Consider the following 16,579-nt stretch of genomic DNA (forward strand, 5'->3'; position numbering starts at 1 on the left):
TTGTATGGCCTCAATGCGCTTTGTGGTTGGAACGCCCTCTGTGAACGTAGTCAATGTGGTGGAGGTTCTAAGAGTTTTAGATTAAGAAATGCGGGAGAAAGGGCGCGGGTGTTTGCGGCCCGCAGGGTGTTTCGCTTGGCCCAGGAGGGCCTCCTTACAGAAGCCACGCCCCCTCCACTACTTCTGTTCGCCTCCTGCACCCGCTAGGGTGAAGCCCGCGGGAGAAAGGGCGCGGGTGTTTGCGGCCCGCAGGGTGTTTCGCTTGGCCCAGGAGGGCCTCCTTACAGAAGCCACGCCCCCTCCACTACTTCTGTTCGCCTCCTGCACCCGCTAGGGTGAAGCCCGCGGGAGAAAGGGCGCGGGTGTTTGCGGCCCGCAGGGTGTTCGCGGATCCGTGGGGGACCAGACTGACCGGCCTATAACGTCCTGGACTGCTCCGTGGGTCTTCAAGGTGAGCAAAAGCCAGCCATCACCATTCCTGCCAACCTTCCTTTAGAGTACTTTAGGCCCTTTGTAACAGCCAAGCCCTCAACAAGATTCTCACGCAGGCCAAGGGCGCGGGGTGTTGGTGGCCCGCGGAGAACGCTGTCTGTCCCTGGAGGGACTCCTTAAGAGACACTTAAGAGACAGCCATCAAGCAACCCCAAATCCAACTGCTGCCAAGGGGGGACAGAGATCGCCGACCATGACTCTCCTAAAGTCTCTAAGGTCCTTGAAGTCTCATGCTGAGCCAAGGAAAGCTCCCTCTGTTTTGCCCCTCCTTCCCCCCCCCCTTTTGCCTCACGTCTGCTCCCCATGCTAACGGTCCTAATTCGGATCGCAAGATACTGGTTGTCAGGAGACAGCACCAACAGTGTCATACAGTCAAACCCCCCAACTCGGCCCTCCAGAACTCCGATGAGGTCGAGCTCTCTACACCTCAGTTCCCCACGATACCCAGTACCTCAATTGGGATTCCTGTATCCGGCCAATCCTGTTTCGAGCAAGAGCAAGAGGGGGAACAAGAGCGGGAAGTGGCCGGGACTGTAACATTGGAAAGCAGCTGTCCTCCACCAAATCCTACCCCCGGAACCCTCAGCATGGTCCTCATCCCAGTCCCTTGCTCTAACCCTGGCTCTTGCACAGAGGTGGGCCCGTCCAGCTCCACCCCTGTCTGCTTACTCAACGAGGGCAGCTTGCATCTTTGCAGTCCGCCTATTGACATACCCCCGCTGAATACATCTTCTGATCATAGCAGTCTCTGGAGCGATTATATGTCATCGTTAAGCCCTTCAGTCAGCTCGCATTCTCATCCATCCTTACTTGGGGCTCCGAAGCAACAACCTGATGACCCCAATTCCGCTGTAAAACAAGCCACTGACCCCCCAATTGGGGGTGATTCTACAGCCAGGGTGTGCAATTGTGTATGCATCCAAGTGTTGGCTGAGTTGGCAGTTATCAAAAATCTGCTCTCAGTCCTCATAGGAATGCAGGGGGAAAAGCAGTGCGAGGGGGAGCCCTGGAACATTCTAATAGCTCGCAAAGGGCCCATCGTCACACCCCTGGCCCACCCCTTGGCACACCATCAGGAACAGGCCCCTGTGTCACCCACGTTCACTGAACCTTGCTCTAGCTTGGTGCTTGGGAATCTACAAGCAACCAAGGGTATCAACCCTAGTACTTGTGTCAAGCCTAGAGTGTCCAAGGGGGTGCCCCAATCTAAGGCAAAATCTATATCTCGGGAGGACACTGCACCAAGCAAATCGGGCCCTAAACGCCTCATTCCTGGAGAGGGGAGAGCCTATGGCTCGTGGCGTAGAGAGAGGTTACCTCCACCCTATGGCCTAGGCCGGACCGGACAAGCTACCATGTACCTGCATGGCGTACCCAGGTTGGCAAGGGACAGGAAGGAGTCAAGGGATGCCCTCCTCAACAAAAGTCTACATTGGCTGCGGTCCATAAGAGGCTGCTCTTTTGTGTCCAGGGAATCCTTGGCAGGGTGTCGCAGAATGCCAAGAGTGGACAATCAGCAGGGTGACATTGTGGAACTTGCATTTTGGGACTTGGGAGTGGCAAGGGCGGTCCTAGGACATCGTGGGGGGTCTAGTTGGTCACCCAGGAGTGGTATTCTAATTAGTAGTCATTCTCTAATAGTCCCTGAGTGCCCCCCGAGGTTAACTATGAGACCCTCCCCCCTGTCTGGTGCTAACCTCACCCCTTTGGGACGTCATGGGTCAGGTTCCTTGGGGGATAGGCCCTTGTAATGGGGGACTTCTTGATGATAATGGGGCTCCTAGTTTTATTTATTTTCCTCCTCAATGATTTTTGATGGGGTGCATTCTGTTATCTCTTGGAATATTGATTGTAATTGTTTTTGTATGATGTTTTTTGTGTTTGATGGATTTCCTTCGGAATCCGAATAAACTTGTTGACTGACTGACAGAAATGCTTGTGTGCATGCTTGCCGGCTTAGGACTGTTAGGGAGAATTCTCATTCTATGGCTAATTTCCCTTACCTATAGCGTCCCCCAGCAGCTTTGCTGGATTTGAAGGGTTTGTTTTTTTCTCCTGCTAAGAGTGAGACTCTTTTTCCCACTCTTAGGCATTTTTGCTATGTGTGTTCTAGGCTATTTTTGTGTTTAATGTCTATGGGGTTTTTATCACCTCCATAGGAACCATCTTTATTCACATGTGTTACACAGCACCCTCTGTGCAGTGACACAGGGGTGTCGTAGCGACCCCCAAACATAGACTCCATACCCTGGGACTGAGTACTGTCTCCCAGGGCATGTAAAGTCCCAATTGACTTTACTAGTCAATTTTTATGAACTAAACCAGTACAACCCATCTTACTATGCAGGTACTGGAAAGGGTTAATAGTTTTTCCCTTATGTTCATTTTCGAGAGGGTACCGTACAGTCCCTCTCTCAAAAGTTTCTGGCTGGTGGAAGTGGTTACTACTGTAAATATTCGACCGCAAATATTTTTCTATGGGATTTTCCCATTGTTCGAAGCTACCACATTTTCTGACAGCCTCTAACATACTGCCGGTGTATTTTAATATTAACTTTACTTTTATTTGCCAGAACTTTAATATAACTTCTTTCTCGTGTCTTTCTCTAAACTCCTAACCCAGGTCGGGGATCCTTTGTACGTCCTTTTGGCGGGCTTCAGCCAAGAAGCCCTCCTTTCGGCGCCAATGAGTCTGGGGTGGGTCCATTGTGTGGGAGGGGGAGTAGGATCCCTGGACAGGGTTGCCTCAGCAACCCATGTCGCACTCTATCCTGATAAGCTGGTAGGTCTCCCGCCAAGATGACCACTCCACTGTGTGAGTGACAGCTAGGCTGTATGAATGGGGATCTTTTTTCATAAAAGCAGGGTCCTGAGGACTGGAAGAGCAAGACGTCACCACTGGAACTAAGAAGCCGAAGAGGAGAGAAGCCAAAGACATCTGCAACGACTGAACCACCAGTGACGCCCTGCTGCAGCGTCTCACCACTTTTCTCCACACGACGAGAGAAGGTCTTCATCTGAAAGAGCCTTCTTCCCTTGAGCTTGTGGGGCCAACCAGTTTGCCAATTGCCTTCCCGGACCTGCCTTGGTCAAATCGCCACTACCCTGTACTTGGAGGCCGGATTACCAGGCACCAGTCCACCCGGACCGCGATTTAAAGGAGCGTACCTTTTATTTGTCGGGCAGCACCGCGGCTGGTTTCATCCTTGGGTAGTGCAGTAACTCAAACCTTCCTCCACGACGAGAGCTTCTCTTCCTCTGATGGATCCCCCGAACTGCAGGAACTACCAGGAACAACCGCCACCGCAGGAGCCACTTCTTCATTTTAAAGGTACATTGTTCCGCCAGGCCGCCCTTTCTGCGTGGTAGAGCTAAAGGTGTTTTAAATCCTTTACCTACCTGTTGGGTTGCCCCCCCCCCCCTCTCTCTTAACATTGTCTTTCACCTTCTGCATCCACCTTTTTAAAATCATTAACCAAAGACTTGACTGCAGCTACAAGAACATTTTTCTCCTGGGCCCTTGCCCTGTACCACTGACTCTGGCACAGGCCTACTGACTCTGGCTAAATTTGTTAGAACTGCCTTTTCTAGATTGCTTCTCAACTAGAACTGTGTTGGTGCACCTACTTCTTATAACCACCGTTTTCTCCCCACTTTTAAACCTTGTGAAGTGCCATGTTTGCTCTGTTTTCATTTAAGTATTTTCCATACTGATGTACTGCTTTGCTTAAACTGGTCCATAAACTTATGGGACGTGTTGCTAGGGTGTGTAAGAAGATATTTCTGTATAACTTGTGCTTTCCCTCCCTTGTGAGAAATTGCTAGAGTGCCATTTGTGTTTGGTTTTCACTGTACCGTTTTGCTCAGTTTTCACTCTTGCTCAAACTTGTCTACAATTTAACTAGGGAGTTGTGTATACTTTCTTTGACCGAATTTAACTTGCTTAAGAACTGTGATAGATGTGTTTAACTAGAAATGTATAAAATAAATATATATATATTCTTTTTACTACAAAGCTTTGGTCAGTGTTTCCTTGTTCCATAGTACTGAAGGCCTATTGTGTAAACCCTGAATACTGCTCATCTCCCTCTTGAGATAAGTCTGACTGCTCAGCCACAGCTACCAACTAAATCTTTGTGGTACAGGCTGATACCAAAGGGGATTTATTGCTCTCACCTGTAGTCCTAATCTTCTGTAGTGCTCCCTAAGGGAACTGCACAGGATTCTGCCTAACAAGGACTTAGTTGGCTGGCTAGGCACCAGTAAGCAGCTCAGGGGTCAGGCACGTGGGTGGGCGTTGTTGGTGGTTTAGGATAGAGTGCTATTGTTGATGATTCAATGTGTGGCCAGCTATACCAAATTTTCTTTTCGTTCATAGTCACTATATGCCAGTGCCAGAGGTGTTGAGGTATGTCAGGTGTTTCAGTTTGGACGTCTATGTGCGTCTATGAGTTCAAAATTGAGTAAGTGAGCACCACCTGTTACTTTGATCATTGAATGAGAACACATTCTTGAATAACATTAATTTATTCATCTCATCATCCCGTTTTTTTTTCAAGTTTCAGACGTTTATATTCTCTGCTCTCAGTTTCAACACTAAATCATAGATGGCACTACCCCTTTCTTTTAATAATTGCAGTAATCTGAGTTTGGCATCCCAACATTACTTGTCATACCAGGTATTACTACACCGGGTTTAATCCTTTACAATACCTATTGGCTGGTTACAAAAGAGGCAACTGTTGTGAGACTTCTTGAAAGAGCCCTTCAACTATTCCTTTAATGACATCTTTCGAAAGGAATTTTCTTTTTAATACTGGAATCAATGCTTGGTACAAGGGTGGAAGAAAACTTTCCAGATCTAATTTGCACCATTCAATATTCTTTCTGTTAGAGCAGCTTCTATTATTTGCTTTTTGCTGGTATTATTATCATTTGTGCAAAGGGGTATCCCAAAGCTCTAACAGACGGGGTCATGGTTGCTTTCCACACACTGCATATTGACAAGCTGATAACTCTTAATATTATATAGTCCAAACGGCTACTTTACATGCCCTTCCATTATGTTAGAGTAGATGCTACTTTATTTGCTTTTGGTTGATTGCTATTAGGGATTGTTTACCATTGCAGGGTCTTAAATATACATTAAATAAAAATAAAAATGTTCCAGTAACTGGAGGGAAATACACATACATTCTGGACAATCCCTATCAATCAGGGTAGTGTGACAAATCCCGAGTTGTTGGCCCTTCTCCCTGTGGGGAGCCGCTTCCCATGAGGCCATGGAGGTGAGGCCGCTACCGCATAGTCCACCTACTGGTGGTACTCAGTGGGAGAATCTCATGGGGAGAGACCCCCCATTTGGGGATCAGGAAGGACATCTCGGGAGAACGCAGTATTCTAGACTTCCATCCAACTATTTTACACCCCTTTGTCCCATACCACATACCTCCATGCTACACTCTTCCATGTATGTCTGTGAGGTTGATGAGGCAGCAGTCACTGAGATGAGGAAGAGTAGGGATGACTTGACTATGACTTCAGTAAAAGGTACTGAGACTGGGATGAGGTACGGAGCCATGACGAGTCCCCATTGGAACCTGAATGAGCGGTCTAGACACCCTTGCTCATTCCAAATAAAGACTGAGGAAGGACTTACCTTGTGGTCAGAACCTCTGAGGAGAAACCACGAGCTTGGAAGGCGTCCAGCGGTTCCTGTCCAGGACGCAAGGAGAGAAACTGAGGCTCCCCTACCCAGTCCGCCATGCACAGGCTGGCTGGAGAGCTGGTGAAACAGGATCCCTGCACAGGAAGAAGCCGAGTAGCTCAGTCATGTAGCGATGCACAGTCCGCCCAGAACGAAAAGCTACAAGGCCGCTGCAAGTGCCACAGAAGAAGCGGGAGAGCAAGAGAAATCAAAGAGGACCGCTGCATGACTAAACAACAGAGACCCAGAAGGTACATGGGGTGTCAGGGTCAGTGAAGGGGGCAAGAAACCTCAAAACAGGGGTCTGGTACCCAAATAGAACACAGACGAATACGTTGAACAATAGTATCTGGCAGGAGGGTAAACCAGGGCTAGCACGAGTGAAGTACAAAGAGGAAAGTAGGGTCTGGGACCCACGCCTTAAAAAGGAGAGCATCAGTAAGCATCTTCTTCGTGGCAGTACCTGGCAGGGTAGTGTACCAGATCTGACAAAACAAATCAATAAAGGAACTGTGAAACAGATCTGGGACCCACATCGATCAGAGTGTCTGCGAATGGCCAGGGGAAGGGAGACATTCCCCTTAGCATTGTGAACTGTGTTAAAGAGCCGGAGAAAGGCGAGGGGAAGGGAGACATTTGTACTGGCATTGTGAACTGTGTTAAAAAGCCCAAGAAAGGCCAGGGGAAGGAAGTAATTCCCCCTGGTGTTGTGAACTGTGAAAGTAAAAGCCAGGAGAGTCTGAGAACAAAGCCAAGAAAGGCGAGGGAAAGGGATTAATTCCCCCAGGCTTTGTGAGGAGAAATACTGAGTTTACAAGATACCTGGAGAAGGGGGGCATTCTCCAGCAACACAATAGGGAAAGTAACTATGTGTAATATGGAGTGTTGATGTTTGAGGTGGAACTTTATCCTTTTGAGTTGAACTGAGAACTTTGCTGCTTATTTGACATTTCAACCTGCAAAGGGATGAGACGTGAGGAAGGAAGCCATTCCCTCAGGTAAAGGTCCCACCAACAATTGGAACTGTGATCCGCTGTCCAGAAGAAGGGAGCCATTCTTCTGAACCAAGAAGATCCACTACCTCCTTAGTTTAGTTACACGTGTCAGGGACAGCAGTAGGATTTTGACACAGGATGGTGGACTATTGATTTACACAGACATCTTGACAAATCCCTTAGTATTTTTAGTTGAGGTAGTGAAACCCCTCTTAGAGTTAGGGAAAGTTAGGTTTTCGCTTTTTCATTACTAGTACACATTTTTGCCATCAAACATGCCACCTGTGTGTCAGTCCCCTCCTTCTACACCCTTACAGTAGCTATTGCATTCAATTCAATGTCCAATAAAATCAATAAAACTCCAGTACTAATTATTGTTCTCTAACCTCTATATACACAATTGCATGTAGTGCAAAACCATATCTGTGATAATGGCTGTTATCTAGTGATAGTATGGCATAACACATATGTCCAGAATAATCCACATGTTCATAATATTTCAAGTCGGGAGACTAGGATTTAAATCCGATTTGCAATAGGGCCTTTGTGATTCAATAGAATTACAAATAGATGAATTGTCTTTACTAAAACTGAACTCTTGGGTGATGTATGTTCTACTACAGGTTAGGAATACAAATGTAGACTTTAAAAGAAAAAATGCAAGGTCTGAAACTTTCATTAAATTTAGAAAGTTATGTTATTTTATGCTGTTTGTCAGTTGAGGCAATACTCTATATCTATTCTGCAATGTCTCATGCTATATGCCTTTATGGGGGGATTTATGGGGTATGAGCCCTATCACAGTATACAAATAGCAGGGGATTCTTTTTCAAGCATGCTCTGGAGCTATGAAATCTGCACTGAATCTTGCATTGCAGAATGAGTTGAATCTGAGTTACAGTATGAATGCTACCACATGACCAATGTCTTTGTGGTTTGCAGAGTGGCGTAATCCCAACGCGATTCTCTCAATATGCACTCTGCATGACATCTTAAGTATTCACTTTTATAACAAGATCTCTTGGTTTCCCCTTGTACAGAAAATGTTTGTTACTATTATTTTGTGCTGTTATTTTGACTTATGGGGCATTTGTACCGCGGAGAGAAAAGGAGGTGGTAGAAACGCACGTTGCGTTCCACCCCTCCTCTCGCCATATAAATGAATGAAAATGGGGCGTGATGTAACAAACGTGTAAAAGCCTGACGCCATGCAAATTAGTAAACACTGCCTACCATGCTTGTATAGCAGGCAGCGTTTACAAATACAATTAAACGGTGCCTGCTATGCGAGCTTGCAGCATTTACAATGGATTTCTATGGAGTCTGCCTGCTTTATGCTGGCGCATAAAGTTAGCGGGCGGCTTGAAAATGTATGCTGGCACAAATGACTGGGGCATTTGTATGGTGAGAGGAAGGGAGGGAGTGGAAATGGAAGTTCGTTCCACCCCTCCTATCTGTCATATTCTCCTTCCCATTGAGGTGAATTGCCGACAGAGAAAGCATCTCGAAATGGTCTGTTTATAAAGAACCAAACCTTTTCTTGACAAGTAAAGAGCCACAAACAGTTGATCAGCTGTCCTGAACTCTGCTGTCCTTGCAACATAGAAACTAAGGGCCCTCTTAAGGTCCAACCTGTGCAACCTCTCCTCTTCCTTGGAAGGGTGAGGAGGAGGGTACAAAACAGGCAAATCTATGCACTGGGAGATGTGGAATTCTGAAACAACCTTGGGCAAAATCTCTGGCAGCACCTTCAGTGATAACTTCTCCTTAAAAAAGCAGAGAATTGGAGGGCAGCACGATAAGGCCTGCAGCTAGCTGACCCTTCAGGAAGATGTGATTGCTACTAGAAAGGCAGTCTTCAAAGTCAGCAATCTAACTGGGCAAGAAGGTAAAGGCTCAAATGGAGCCACCATGGGGAAAGTTAGAACCAAGTTAAGGTCCCAGTCTGGGACAACAAAAGGAACAAGCAGAAACTTATTCAAAAGGCCCTTCATGAATTGGGCCATAATTATGATCGTAAAGAAAGAACCTTGATCCGGAGACCTTTTGAAAACAGACAATGCCGCCAAGTACCCTTTGCAGTGGTGGGGCAAGAGATGGGGTCAATCTCGTGTTCCCTGCACCACGCCTCGAATCATCGCCATCTGCATGCGTACTGTGATCTTGTTGATGGTCTGCGTGCAGGCAGCAGTACCTCAAGTACCCCCTCTTAGAGGTGCTAGTCATCATAGCTCATCCTCTCAAGAGCCACGCATGTAGATTGAGGGACTTTGGGTTTGGGTGCAACACTCATCCTTCCGACTGGGATAGGAGGTCTGGTCGGAGAGGCAGCCAGAGAGGGGGGAAGATGGCCAAGTCCAGGAGTTCTGAGTACCACGTTCTCCTCGCGCAATCTGCGCGGAGATCAAGATCATGGTCGCTTGCAACCTCCTCAATCTCCTGAGAAGCCAAGGGATGACAGCGAAACAGGGGAAGGCATAGTGGAGGTCAAAGTCCCACTCCACTAGGAACGCAATTCCCTTGAGCAGAACTATTTGCATTTCCTGTTGGATTCCATAGTAAACAGATCCTCTCCTTGAGACCTTCCTGGCACACCACCCACTCATGTGAGACCATGCTCTGCCTGCTCAGGGCATCTGCCACCCCTTTCTCCATCCCTGCCAGATGGACTGCTGAGACAGAGATCTGGTTCTCTAACACCAGAAACACAGCTGCATCGCCTCTCTGTAAAGGGGGAGACACCGTACACCTGCTTGCTTGTTCAACTAGTGCATGGCCACTGTGTTGTCTGTCAAACTTCTGAAAGTTTCTGGAGAAGCCCAGCTTGTGCAGCAGTGACCAGGTGTCTTCAAGGTGAGACGAAACCTGCTCCAACTACTTTCCCCCGATCATCTAGTCATCCTGGTGTGGGAACACATGAGCTCTGGATCTCCAGAGATGAGCCGATACTACTGCCATCAGCTTGGTGAACACCTGTGGAGCAGAGGTCGACACAAGAGGAGTACCTTGAATTGGTAGTGTTTGCTCCCTATGAGGAATCTCAGGTATCCCTGTGCCTTTGATGGATGGGCACGAGGAAATATGCATCCTGCAGATCCAACAACACCAGCCAGTCCTGTGACTTCAGAGCCTGGAGAATCTCTCAGAGCGTCACCATCTTGAATTTGTCTTTCCTCAGGAACTTGTTCAAGGCCCTGAGGTCCAGAAATGGGATAAAGTCCTCCCCATTTTTACCAGTAAATACCGGTAATACCAGTCCGACCCTCTCTGTTCGGGAGGTACCTCTTCCACGGCACCCTTCAACAACAGGGCTTGCCGTTCTTCCTGGAGCTCCTGTTCCAGCTGTTGAGAAGAGGGAGGTGGTCTGTCTGTCGGCCTCTGTAAGAAGGGAAGAGAGTAACCCCCTTGAACAAGCTGCAATGCCCATACATCAGAGGTTATCTCCAGCCAATCCTCCCTCCATCCGGGGAAACTTGAGGGGAGAACTCAAAGCGGCTTTGAGGCTGGAAACAGCCTAGCCACTGCTGCTGCTGTCTGCTGGGCCCTAGAAGCCCCCCTGTCCCTTATGGAGCACAGGCAATGCTTTTGCCCTTGCCTGGGGTGCAGGGGCTGCGCCTTTCTCACAAAAGGGACAAACCGCTGACAGCCTCTTCCCCTAGTGGTTGTTGGACAGCCTGTCCCAGCGACTTTGCAGCTAACTGGGAGTCCTTGAACTTCTCCAGCGACTCAGCCTTTGGCCGAACAGATGCTCGCCATCAAAGACAATGTCGAGCAACTTGGCTTGAACACTGGGGGAAAACACAGAATTATTCAAGTAAGCCTGCCTGCATAGGACTGTATCCGACCCCATAGCTCTACCCAGACAATATGCAGCTTCCAGGACCGATTGCAGGCTCTCACAGGCTATCTCCTTGTCATCCTCCACTAAGTGTAGAAACCCTTCCCACATTTCCCCTTCTGCAATGTGTTCTGCTGCTTCTTTAATTAACCCTCAAAAGCTGTGCCTGTATTTGCAAAAGGCGCACAAAGCATTAATTGCATTGAGAGCCATACTATTAGAAGAAAATACTTTTTTCGCTAATGTGTCGTATTTCTGTGACTCCCTGTCAGTGGGTAAATTGGAGGTTGATGTGGATGGCCTAGTGTTCACCATGGCTGCCTGAATCACTAAACCCTCAGACGTAGCATGAGTAGACAAATACGCAGGGTCACTCCTTGCGGGTTTATACTTCTTTGTGAAGTCAGAGTGCACCAGAGGCGTGGAACAGGGTCTTCGCCAAATGGAGGCAATAGGGTCTGAAATGGCTACAGGTACAGGGGCTGAGCAGGGAGGACGGGAGACAACACCCTACGGTAGTGCTGATTATGCTTCAGTGCCTGTAGAGACCTTCCTGGCACACCTCCCACTCATGTGAGACCATGCTCTGCCTGCTCAGGGCATCTGCCACCCCTTTCTCCATCCCTGCCAGATGGACTGCTGAGACAGAGATCTGGTTCTCTAACACCAGAAACACAGCTGCATCGCCTCTCTGTAAAGGGGGAGAGACCGTACACCTGCTTGCTTGTTCAACTAGTGCATGGCCACTGTGTTGTCTGTCAAACTTCTGAAGGTTTCCAGAGAAGCCCAGCCTGTGCAGCAGTGACCAGGTGTTTTCGAGGTGAGACAAAACCTGCTCCAACTACTTTCCCCGGATCATCCAGTCATCCAGGTGTGGGAACACATGAGCTCTGGATCTCCGGAGATGAGCCGATACTACTGCCATCAGCTTGGTGAACACCTGTGGAGCAGAGGTCGACACAAAGAGGAGTACCTTGAATTGGTAGTGCTTGCTCCCTATGAGGAATCTCAGGTATCCCTGTGCCTTTGATGGATGGGCATGAGGAAATATGCATCCTGCAGATCCAACAACACCAGCCAGTCCTGTGACTTCAGAGCCTGGAGAATCTCTCAGAGCGTCACCATCTTGAATTTGCCTTTCCTCAGGAACTTGTTCAAGGCCCTGAGGTCCAGAAATGGGATACAGTCCTCCCCATTTTTACCAGTAAATACTGGTAATACCAGTCCGACCCTCTCTGTTCGGGAGGTACCTCTTCCAAGGCACCCTTCAACAACAGGGCTTGCCGTTCTTCCTGGAGCTCCTGTTCCAGCTGTTGAGAAGAGGGAGGTGGTCTGTCTGTCGGCCTCTGTAAGAAGGGAAGAGAGTAACCCCCTTGAACAAGCTGCAATGCCCAGACATCAGAGGTTATCTCCAGCCAATCCTCCCTCCATCCGGGGAAACTTGAGGGGAGAACTCAAAGCGGCTTTGAGGCTGGAAACCGCCTAGCCACTGCTGCTGCTGTCTGCTGGGCCCTAGAAGCCGCCCTGTCCCTTATGGAGTGCAGGAAATGCTTTTGCCCTTGCCTGGAGTGCAGGGACTGCGCCTTTCTCACAAAAGGGACAAACCGCTGAAAGCCTCTTCCCCTAGTGGTTGTTAGACAGCCTGTCCCAGCGACTTTGCAGCTAACTGGGAGTCCTTGAACTTCTCCAGCGACTCAGCCTTTGGCCGAACAGATGCTCGCCATCAAAGACAATGTCGAGCAACTTGGCTTGAACATTGGGGGAAAACACAGAATTATTCAAGTAAGCCTGCCTGCGTAGGACTGTATCCGACCCCATAGCTCTACCCAGACAATATGCAGCATCCAGGACCGATTGCAGGCTCTCACAGGCTACCTCCTTGTCATCCTCCACTAAGTGTAGAAACCCTTCCCACATTTCCCCTTCTGGAATGTGTTCTGCTGCTTCTTTAATTAACCCTCAAAAGCTGTGCCTGTATTTGCGAAAGGCGCACAAAGCATTAATTGCATTGAGAGCCATACTATTAGAAGAAAATACTTTTTTCGCTAATGTGTCGTATTTCTGTGACTCCCTGTCAGTGGGTAAGTTAGAGGTTGATGTGGATGGTCTAGTGTTCACCATGGCTGCCTGAACCACTAAACCCTCAGACGTAGCATGAGTAGACAAATGCGCAGGGTCACTCCTTGCGGGTTTATATTTCTTTGTGAAGTCAGAGGGCACCAGAGGCGTGGAACAGGGTCTTTGTCAAATGGAGGCAATAGGGTCTGAAATGGCTACAGGTACAGCGGGTGAGCAGGGAGGACGGGAGACAGCACCCTACGGTAGTGCTGATTATGCTTCAGTGCCTGTAGAAGGGTCAGGGGATATAGTAGCCGGAGTAGAAGATGAAGAGGGATGGGAATCAGATGTCGAGCAGGGAGAGCAGGGTGCAGTTGCCCTACCTCCCACCTCCAGCAATAGAAAGCACACCATGGAACCATAGGATGTGCCAGGGTACTTGCATGGCTGTAGCAAGTAGTAGTAGAGATGGGGAAGCCCCAGTAAAAACAGGTGTAACTCAGTTTCTGCTGCTCCAGAAGGGTCTGAGAAGGGTGTATTATGTCCCATGGTCACACATGGACCAGAATACCTTGATGAAGACACTCCCTTCGCTCACTGCAGGGACGGGGAAATTGATTTATGCATTAGAGAAACATACTGCCGGTATCATGTTGGCCAGAGGCGACATGAAGAGCTTATTCACAACCCTAATGGGGGAGTAGGTCAGACAAGCTTTGGAGGAGATAGGGGTTTCCGAGAGTTCAGTTGTATACAAATTCCCACAATAGTGCAGCTTTGAATAATCTCAGGGCACAAGTATGGGGGCCTTGCGGGTTATGTATCATGATACGCCTGATATAAATGGGATTCTAGCTAAAACAATGAAATTGGATGATGATTCTGCCGAACACATCCTGTTAATTCAGGAGATGTGGATGGCAGAAACAGAAGCATGGCACAAGAATATGGTGATTTTTTACCACAAAAAGACTCCCCAAGTACTTACAGCATGATTTAGATAAAGTGGTAAGAATGGAGGCCAAGAGTTGGCCAGAAATTCTAGTACACATTGTGCACTTTTGTAAAAGGAGACAAGAAAAGGAAAAAGTGAGTACAGAACAGGCACACGTTTCTCAAGATAACAGAACACAGCTCTATGGTTTTCTTTTTCTATTCCCTATTTCAGCCTTGAAGATAAAATACGTGTTTATGTTTTTTTAGGTCTCAATGCAAAAAATTATTTTCGAATTTTTAAATGTAATTGAATAAATTGTCTGTACAACACAATGGCTGGTTCTTAGAAGATTGCATCCCAGATCAACAAAATTGCTGTTTTTCCAAAGGTTGTACGTGAGATCATGAGCACATTTACGTGTAGTGCATGCCCACAGGTAGTTTTTAATGTGGCAAAAAAAAGTTCTTACTCATGAACCTTTCAAATGACTAATGGTATGTCCAAGCTCAACTAAGTATCTTGCAACACCAGATTTTAAATTCTTATTGCGCATGTCCGAATGATAATCCATGATACTTATACTTCCTTGGAATTGTCTGGTGGTCTGGCCTACCTAAATCTTTCCACACCAGCAATTCAACCAGACTAGCATGGTCACTCATGCATGTGATGCAATCCCTAACTTTATATATATATACACACACATACACACATTTGGCAATGCGTATTGCACGAAGAGCAATGGTTTAAAACCCATACAAAAACTTGAAAATAACGCCTGCGAATTATGGACTATTAGTCGGGTTAATTGGCTCCATGTTCTCTAAGAATAGCAAACATTTGGGAAAATGATAACATACCATGCGATTATCTATACAAGCAAATAACTTGCAATAAATGATAGCATAGTGTGCTGTATATCGTAGAGAGCAGCTGTGAATATTTTATTCAATCCACTTTTGTTTAATCAACAGCCTACCTTCAGAGAAAAGTGTAAACAAACCGTTGACAGAGCATTTTTCAACGGGACTGCGCCATTGTAAAATGCTTTTGTGAATCAGGCCCAAAATGCAGTCCATTGTTTTCGGCACACTTCAGACAGCAGCTGTAAAAATCCATGACTTCTACGAACCAAAATGCTTTTAAAATATGCTGTTTGACAACCTCACGCCTAACATACTGTAATATAGTTTCTATTATTTTATTTACAGTCTACCCGAAATGCCCAGACCGCAACTCATCTAAAAACACAGCATCACACAGAACAAGGATTCTTCCGGTCTCCATGTATCAAAGCTGTATTAGACAGAGAGATTGATTGGCAGATCGACAGATAGACCAGACAGATAGACTAGACCAGATAGATAGATAGATAGATAGATAGATAGATAGATAGATAGATAGATAGATAGATAGATAGATAGATATGCATGTGAAACCTAATTTGAAGGCTAAATCTCCCTTTTCTTTTGCTATAATTCAGTATTCAGATCACGGGTATCAGGCTAGAGTTCAGTTTTGCAAGCTGACAAACTGCTTTCCTGTCAACCATTTTGTCAGTAACAAGAGTCATTTGGAAAGAAAGCACGGCTCGATAGACTAACCTTCATGGCTTTATGGTCCGGCATGTCGGTCCCAAGATCCGGAAATTTCGAGAAGTCCAGTTTAGGCAGAACCACCGGCAATGAGTGCCTGACGGGTGGGCTTTGAGGCCTACTGCCTGGGCTCTTGGGCCTTCTGGTGACAGTTGGGAGATTTCGTTCTACCTTTCTCTGTTGCAAGATCTCCTGTCTGACCTATGGAGAGAAAAAAACACAGCATCATTGGTAATTCCCCTCCAGACACATTAACTGGGATGAACGGGGTCCCCTTGAGTCCACTGAGTGGACTTGCATTGATCGCTGGGCTTGAAATCCATGAATAAATTTAGGACTAATTGATTTTTCGTTGCAAATAAATCTGTAATACAGAGTGCTTGTGGAGAAATTGAAGAGAAAATATCTGTCTCCTGCACAAAGTGTAAAAAGGGAAAAGTAACAGGTATTTTTATCCGTTTGCGAATTTTTGGCAGCAGGCTTAACTTTCCTCATTCATTTTACTGCGATAATGAAAGCTCCTCTAAAACACGTGTGGTCATTATATTAAAACACGCAGCAGTCGGTTAGAAATAATATGCAAGGCCTACTTACTACGCAGTATTTGCGTGCATTCTTCATTTGACAGCACTTGCGTTGAAAGAGAAAACACTCGAGCAAACAATAACCTCCTAAGGTGAAACCACATTCACTTTTACGGCAAAAAAAAGTCATGGGATCCCGGCTACAGAATGACATGCTGCAAAAGATCCACCATACTCTATGCCAAGCCAGTGCATTTCTGTTTGCACGCACTCCAACATTTCCTGTAGAATAATAGCATACAGCAGCCACAGGGATATCAAGGAATGCCACGCTCGTGAATCAAAGTACACAAAAAGTACAGCAAACAGGAAACATGATGTATAACAAGTCTAAATATCTCAACAGAAATGTGGAATTTTGAGTACAATTTAC

General features: G+C 46.9%; 1 protein-coding gene across 2 annotated transcripts in view; it reads right to left on the reverse strand.

The window, feature by feature from the left end:
- The window catches only part of LOC138510377 (coiled-coil domain-containing protein 171-like), a 3,784,015-nt gene that overhangs the window by 380,704 nt on the left and 3,386,732 nt on the right, over positions 1-16,579 (reverse strand). For both annotated transcript variants that reach the window (XM_069625990.1, XM_069625991.1), the window contains one exon: positions 15,632-15,823. In XM_069625990.1, the coding sequence (XP_069482091.1) occupies positions 15,632-15,823 (192 nt within the window). The remainder of the gene's footprint in view (positions 1-15,631; positions 15,824-16,579) is intronic.

Source organism: Ambystoma mexicanum, chromosome 6p (genome assembly GCF_040938575.1).
Source record: "Ambystoma mexicanum isolate Mex_15411 chromosome 6p, UKY_AmexF1_1, whole genome shotgun sequence".
Classification (NCBI taxonomy): Eukaryota; Metazoa; Chordata; class Amphibia; order Caudata; family Ambystomatidae; genus Ambystoma; species Ambystoma mexicanum.